The sequence below is a fragment of the Montipora foliosa genome, chromosome 10, assembly GCF_036669935.1.
Source record: "Montipora foliosa isolate CH-2021 chromosome 10, ASM3666993v2, whole genome shotgun sequence".
NCBI classification, from domain to species: domain Eukaryota; kingdom Metazoa; phylum Cnidaria; class Anthozoa; order Scleractinia; family Acroporidae; genus Montipora; species Montipora foliosa.
In genome coordinates, this window is record NC_090878.1 from 34,593,043 (window position 1) to 34,600,542 (window position 7,500).

Sequence of the window (7,500 nt, forward strand, 5' to 3'; positions counted from 1 at the left end):
TGAATGTTGTTAATATGGTAAATTGTTATTACTGTTATTGAAGGAGATATATTTAGCACCTTATCAATGATCTTCAACTTGTTTTAATAATACAGCTCAGCGCCATGAAACTTTCCTAAACAGACTGTGACTCCCTAAGCTTGGTTGATTTGAGCCGCTTTTCGTAAGCTTGTGGGGCCACCTTGCATCAAAAGCAAGAATTCTGAAAAGGAGGCAAGCCCAATGCTAATTAAAACATCTAATGCGAAGTCTAATTTAGAATTACGGCCTAAACTTGCGACCTAAATTTGTCCCCATCTCCTGTTTTTGAGGAAAAACAAAATAATGTCTCGGATATATTTTGCTAGATGCACAGTTTGTTTTTTGAAGGAATGAACTTTTATGGCTTTGTCAGCTGCAAAAACTGTTCTGGTTGCGTGTTTGGCCTTGGTTGTCACGCAATCAATCATCGTTTACCAAACGAGATCACACAATAAAATCCTACGCCAACCAATAATACGAAGTGGATTGAAGTCAACGACTGCACCATTGAATGGCCTTGAAAAGAGGATGCCGACAGAGTTGAAATATCCATCACATGCAACAGAGCTGATGACGAAACAGATGACAAACAATGCTTCGCCAACAAGCACACTAAAGGTAATTCATGAAAGGAAAATTCACCAGTTGAATCCTCAGTCTTTTGCATGAGAGTATTCAGCCAAAATATAACCAAATGGTTATGTTACATGACTACTTGTGCTAATCCAGATACAGTTCAATAGTTTCTCAATCTGTTTAGCATTTTAAAATGCTAGATATAAATATATATCTACATTACAAAATGACCATGGTGTACTTGGAGACAGGGTACAAATATATCACTTCCTTCTCTTAAGAGAAGCCATTCTAGTATGGTCTTTTATGTGGTCAACCTGACAAAAAAAAGCCATTGTTTGAACGTGAGAACTCTTGATTACTGGAGAACGATTGGCTGAAAAGTTGGGAAGCGAAGTCTTATTGTTCAGCTAAGCCCTTGATGATGTGGGCTAAAACCTCATTTGGCGGGATTAGCCTCGCTCCTAGCCCACGAGATCAATTGCATAGTTACTATAATCGACAGGAAGATCAAAGTCTGAAGTAAAGTCGTTAGTAAAATCGATCTGGGGTAACCTGAGCAACCCAAGGAATCAAAGAGGCCGAAAAGACGTAAAAAGAAAGACTAGAGAACTGAGAATATTGCACAAAGTAAATTTAAGTTGTTTACAAGTAAGACTTGGAGTAGAGACCTTTTGAGTTTTCCTCTTAAACTGTGTAAGCAAGGACGTGTGTAACAAAATTGGGTGAAGGATGGAAATTATGGGAAGTGAAACAGAGCAAGGCTGGTTGAACGGTGAAGGAATGTAATGCTCTTTTTCCGTTCCGAGTTTCCTCTGCATTCCGACTCGGTCAGGAGCCCATGGCTAGCGAGGAGCGTACAACTTCATTGTATTTGTGGAGCGGCGTTTTTACACGCCGAGTTTTTTTTGATTGAGTTTCCCGCGAAACCACAGGCGGTTATTTGTTATCGAGATTCCCTTAAAATTCCTTATGATCAATTTTTTTACCCTCCGAGTCTGGGTTGCCTGTGGCGGAACCAAACTTCTCCATCTAGTTGCAAGTCTTGCTCAAGAAATTAAAGTATTACCTACGCAATTAAGAATGGTCACTCCTGCAAGAACTCGTCTAAAAATAGCTTGATCTGTGAAAATGCCGAGCGCGTTACATAGACCAAGGCTAGCGATGGAGTTGTAGTGCTCCTGACTAGGTCTGCATGGCTTAAGGCTAATGTAAGCCAAAAGGCGTCCATAACAGTATTTTCTACTTTGATTGGTTTCAAAGATGCCCAGTCGCCAGCCTTACACCAGTATGATATGGTTTTGAACTCGCCAAGAAATTAGCCTTTTAATTGGAAAACTAACCGGAACGCATTCCTTTTGTCACAACTGGCCGGCCAGACCTGTCACTTTGCAAAGAAAATGTAAAAATTTGAAGGAACTTTGGCATGATAATCCCTCGCATTAATCTGGGGGAGTATATATATCGTCTTGGAAGATTGTTAACTTGAAGGCGTTGTAGAGTTAGTCCTTCCAAATGCTCGGTCTGGCTGGTCAGTTCTGTCAAATGGAAAGCTCCCTTATTTGTCACTTGGCTCGGTTTCCTTTGTTCAATTACTAACTGTCTGAACTGAACTGTCTTGAAACCTGGGTAAGGCTTTGATTGTAAAAGACCCTAAAAGCTGTTTTGGGATAAGAAAACTTCACCTTCACTATCGCTCATCGTTCCTTCAGTTCAAACAATGCAAGCCGAGTGCTCACTTTTCCCAAAATTTAACAGCAGCCGTTGAACCACGTGTAGTGTGCTGAATGCAGTGATATGCAAAAGTAACAAACCTGTTTACCACGCATACCAGCAGACTAAAGAAAATGTCTGCACATATTGTTGTGTTAATAATGCAAAGTTAAATGCTATCACACTGTTTAACAGTAAACAAAACACGTTTTCTACGCATTGTTGTAAAAAAAAAAAATTCAGAAAACCGCAAATCAGAAAAACATGTTTACACTCGAGATCTCACCTCCTACAAACTGTCATTAAAAATAGCTTTAAAATACAACTCCACCAAGTAGAAAATAGGTTTTTCGTTATTTAATGGCCTTTTGTTTCTTGTGGAAAGGCTCAACAACTGACAAATAAAGTAATATGATTGTTTGTGGGGATGGTGAGTGGTGATTGGTGCGTTATGATCCGGTTTGTAAGTGAAGGTCGCTGTAGGTTTATAAGTTGTTACAGTATAACTGTTGCGTATAGCAAAAGGGGCAGTGTCACGCTATTTTAGTCAAATTGCAAAACACTAAGAGACGTCTTTGCATCAATGAAGACCCAATAATAATGATGTAGTTTTGTTGTCAAGGACCATTAAAGTGCACTGAAGCTATACTTTCTCGCTTGCAGCCAAGGATGGAGAGGATGGAAATGGATTGAAACTTGAAAAAACTGGCCAGTTTGGAGACGTTGTCCCCTGAAAGACGCCAAAAGTTACATACGAATACCTCTTTGTGCCACATTATTATATTTCGTATCATCTCAGGGAGTTGTCAGGAATGTTAAATGTGTGAGCTAGAGTACTAATTTAGATTCTCACCCAGTTTTGACCTAAAAACAGGATACTTAGCATGACAGTGCTCCTTTAAGGTTTTCTGTTAAGTAATCGTTTGTAAGGCGCTGGTAGAGGTTGGCAACGTCGGTTTTAGTTTGTTCTAAAATTGTATATCAGCTTTCAAGTGTAAGGCGCTGTTACTATCTCTTGACGTTACGTCACTTTTCACTAGCATACTACTCCAATTAGCCCTAGACTGCAACAAGACTAGCATCAACAAATCTTCTCTGACGACTTATTACTCCTGTGGCTAACTTCAACGTACTTTCAATGCAACGGAAAACACTCCGAGTGTTGTGGATGAAATCGTCATGCAAAACATCGTGTAACAGGCCCTAACGACATACAAGCACATACTCCCCTTGTGGTTACTTTTACGATACTATCACGGAAGTACATGCACAAAGAACGAAATGAAGAATTCTGCAAGAACCTTAATAAACAAAATGCTGACACCCACTTCACCAATTAGATCGAAGAAAACGGAAATACATTTTCTTGACTGGTTGGTTAAGTGTAACAAAAGTTTATCTGCTTTCGTACCACTGTTTACAGAAAACCAACACACACATGCAGAAACAACAATTGAACCAAACGTCTTACAATTCCACGACACACAAAGCGACCACTGTACGAACCTTGACGAGGCGAGCACATATCATAGTTTGGGACTCAACTGATAGTTTAGCAAAGTACTTTGAAAAACAGCGTTTTTAGGAAGAACAATTATGGCACAGATTTCTTCAAACGCAACACAAACATCAGACTAAACGACAGCTGTCCTACCACATCAACGTACCGTTACTACAGCGACAATACCGTACATAAGAGGGACTGAAACTATCGCACGCATACTACAACCTTACAACACATGCGTTGCCCACAGACCTTTAACGACTTTACCACGCTCACTAACTAATGTCAAAGACAAAGGAGACCCCAAGGACCGACAGAGAGCAGTATACAAGATCACATGCTGCGATTGCCAGGAACCTAAACACGCGACTTACAAAACACAAACGAGCGACTAAGAATGGTGATCTCAATAGCAATATTGCTGAACACCATTCAAGAACAAAACACAATATCGACTGGGACTCTGTTACATGCTTAACCTGCGATCAGGCCAAATTGAGCATCCCTCATGTCCTCTTACATCGGCGCTCATGTTTTTTCGTTTCTTCGTCCCCTCGCGTCACGAAAATGGAGCCTGATCACAGGTTAATACATGCTTAACCTACTGTAGGAACCATTACCACCGCCTTACACTTGAAACCTGGCATACAAACTACATTAAACCGTTGCTTACTTCTACCTGCACCTTCACACAACTTTTTCCTCTCAGCTTACAAACCTACTCCGACCGGATCACCACTCACCATCGTCACAACCAATCACATCACTTTTCCCACTACCCATCACAACACAGACCAGCGCATCACTACATTCGTTTGAGTTTCCAGCTGTTACTTGACTCTGAAGGTGACTTACGCTCAGGTTGTCAAATCGTCAGTTACTGCATGCAACAGTTCTTCTCAGTACTAGTTTCACCCAGACGATCAAATTCCATCAATGCATGTCATTTTTATTTATTTTATTTTTATTTTATTTTAATCACTTTCACCACAACAGAGAAACAGGCTGTGGTGGGGGTCGCACAACAGAGCGAGGCTCCAAATTAATTGTGCCCCTTTACCCTCCCAACCATGATATAACACAGAAGACAGACCACAACACCGGGAACTACATGCCCTACTCTTTGCGACAAGTGCGTGGGTTCTTTTACGTCCCACAGGATTATGAACATTGAAGGGTTGTGAGACGGGGCCTACGGTTTATCGTCCTTATCCGAGAAGACTAGAGAGTCTAACCATTTGCATATGTAATTACAAAGGCAGCACTTTCTCCTTAGTTATTTAGAGACCCTGAGTAAATGTAAATGTGCGCTTAGTTGAACGCTCCCTACAAGGGCTTTTCAGGATCAACCGGCTCGACGGGATCGGACCGAATGCATGAGAAGGCACCCACGGCTGCCGCCATACGATCCATGTGTGATCTCGGAGCACCGCAAACCCAGCCAGATGTAAATGACTGGGAGTCGATTTTGAGGAGGGAGGAAAACCGGAGTACCCGGAGAAAAATCCCCAGAGTCAGGTTGAGATCGACTGAAACTCAGCCCACATACGACCCGAGGCCAGAGTTGAACCTGGGTCACAGAGGTGGGAGACACGATTGATGACCACTAAACCACCCTGACTCCCAAAGTGTTGGTCCGGCCGGAGTTGAACTCACGACCTCCCGCGTGACAGCCCGGTGCTCAACCGGGCCACCTGAGCCACCGGTGCGCGGTTGACGGTAACTCCTAGGTTCAAACCATTTTCTATTTTAGGAAATACGTAAGTAATAAAAAACTTATGTAAGTTAGCATTTTATCATTTGCAGACCACGACATGGGAAAGGTGCCAGAAGCTTATATCCGGCGAGGAAAAGCTAAAGGGAACTGTTACTAGAACACCACCTGATTCAGAAATTAACGCCAAGTACACTCCCAATCAGGACTGTGCTGAAGTCTTAAGACACCATTTCCGCCATCCTCCTGTGTCCGAAGAAGAAAAGCAGCTACCCATCGCTTATTCCATAACATTATACAAAAGTGCACGTTCAGTTGAGACAGTTCTTCAAGCAATCTATATGCCCAACAATGTGTACTGCTTTCATATCGACACTAAATCCCCAGAAAGCTTCCTTACAGCCATAAAGGCTATGATACGCTGTCTTCCAAATGTCTTTGTCGCCACTAATAGGACAAGCGTTTTCTGGGGACATTTTAGTTTGGTTCAAGCTCAGCTCAATTGTATGGACGAGCTTTTGCAGTCTTCTGTGAAATGGAAATATTATATTAGCTTAGTTGGACAAGATTTTCCACTTTATGATAACAAGGAAATTGTGAGAGCATTGCAAACTCTTAAAAACCACAACAATATTGAAAGTTTTCCGGTACCTGAAATTTTCAAGTTTCGCACAGATTTCGTTCACCGTTTTATCAACAATGAGTTCGTCAGAGGTGAGAAGAAACCCCCTCCGCCTCACAACATTGCAATTCATATGGGATCAACACACATTATTGCGATACGAGAATTTGTTAATTTCGTAATGCACAGCCAGATCGGAAAAGACTATCTTGAATATTTGAAGGATACTTACATCCCAGATGAAATGTTGTATGGAACCTTACATCAGTATCCGCATGCCCCAGGTGGAATCCAGGGAAAACAGCCAGAGTGGTTACCCCGTGCTTTGGCGTGGCGTTTTGAGAAGAACGAGGATTTTTGTAAAGGATTATGGATGCGATATCTGTGTTGGATCTCTTTTCAAGACCTGCAGTGGGTCCTCGGAGAAGATATGAAAATGAAACTGTTTGTTCACAAAATCCCCTTTAACGTCAGAGACGAGCTGGTAGATTGTATTCTTCTTGCAAGACAAGGAAGAAAATACGGCACGGCTGTCTGGAAAAAATAAAATAAAAACCGCGCGAAGCATTGCGGAAGGCTTACTTGGTTGCTCATGACATTATATTCATCCAAAGATGATGCCAAAATCACCTCAAGAACGGATTTCTTTCTAGTGTAGCGGTAATAAGTCACTCCATTCAACTGAGACCTTGAACATTTACACCACCGATCTCATCTTAGAGGCAATGGATAAGAAGAAACTTAGCGCATTAATTCTACTCGATCTGTCAAAGGCTTTTGATAGCATAAGTCATCAACGTTTACTTCAGAAACTCTCTGTCGACGGTGCTTCATCTGCTACGGTCAGTTGGTTTCAGAGCTACCTGACGGGTCGAACGCAGTCAGTGCGCATTAACTCCGTTTTGTCAGATCCACTATTAATTACAGACGGAGTTGCTCAGGGTGCAATACTTTCACCACTTCTCTTCTGCATTTACTTGAATGATCTGCCGGGGGCACCTCAGTGTCACCTTGAGGCATACGTCGATGATTCCAAAATCTTGTTATCCTTCCCTGTAACTGATTTTAATGATGCCAAGATCAAGCTTGAGGAGGATTTACACAAAGTTGCCACCCGGTGCTTCGAAAGCCAATTGCTCATCAACCCTGATAAAACGAAGTTTATGTTGATTGGCACCAGACAACTGATGAGTTGTCACTCTGTTGATTTCTCCGTATCGTTCATGGGAAAGACTCCCACACCTGTCGACTCAGCAAGAGACCTGGGCGTAATTATCGACTCTCATCTGACCTAGCCACATTTTTCATTTAGTCTCTTCGTGCTTGTCAAAGCTAGTCCAGATTAATCGA

At 41.9% G+C, this 7,500-nt stretch overlaps 1 protein-coding gene across 3 annotated transcripts in view; it reads left to right on the plus strand.

The window, feature by feature from the left end:
- The window catches only part of LOC137973132 (N-acetyllactosaminide beta-1,6-N-acetylglucosaminyl-transferase-like), a 17,319-nt gene that overhangs the window by 9,156 nt on the left and 663 nt on the right, over positions 1 to 7,500 (plus strand). For 2 of the 3 annotated variants that reach the window (XM_068819875.1, XM_068819876.1), the window contains 2 exons: positions 370 to 639; positions 5,621 to 7,500. The exon at positions 5,621 to 7,500 is cut by the window's right edge and continues 663 nt beyond it. In XM_068819875.1, the coding sequence (XP_068675976.1) occupies positions 382 to 639; positions 5,621 to 6,697 (1,335 nt within the window). In that variant the 5' untranslated portion in view covers positions 370 to 381 and the 3' untranslated portion in view covers positions 6,698 to 7,500. Of the gene's footprint in view, positions 1 to 355; positions 640 to 5,620 lie in introns of all 3 variants that reach the window. The other variant, XM_068819877.1, reaches the window with a different exon arrangement.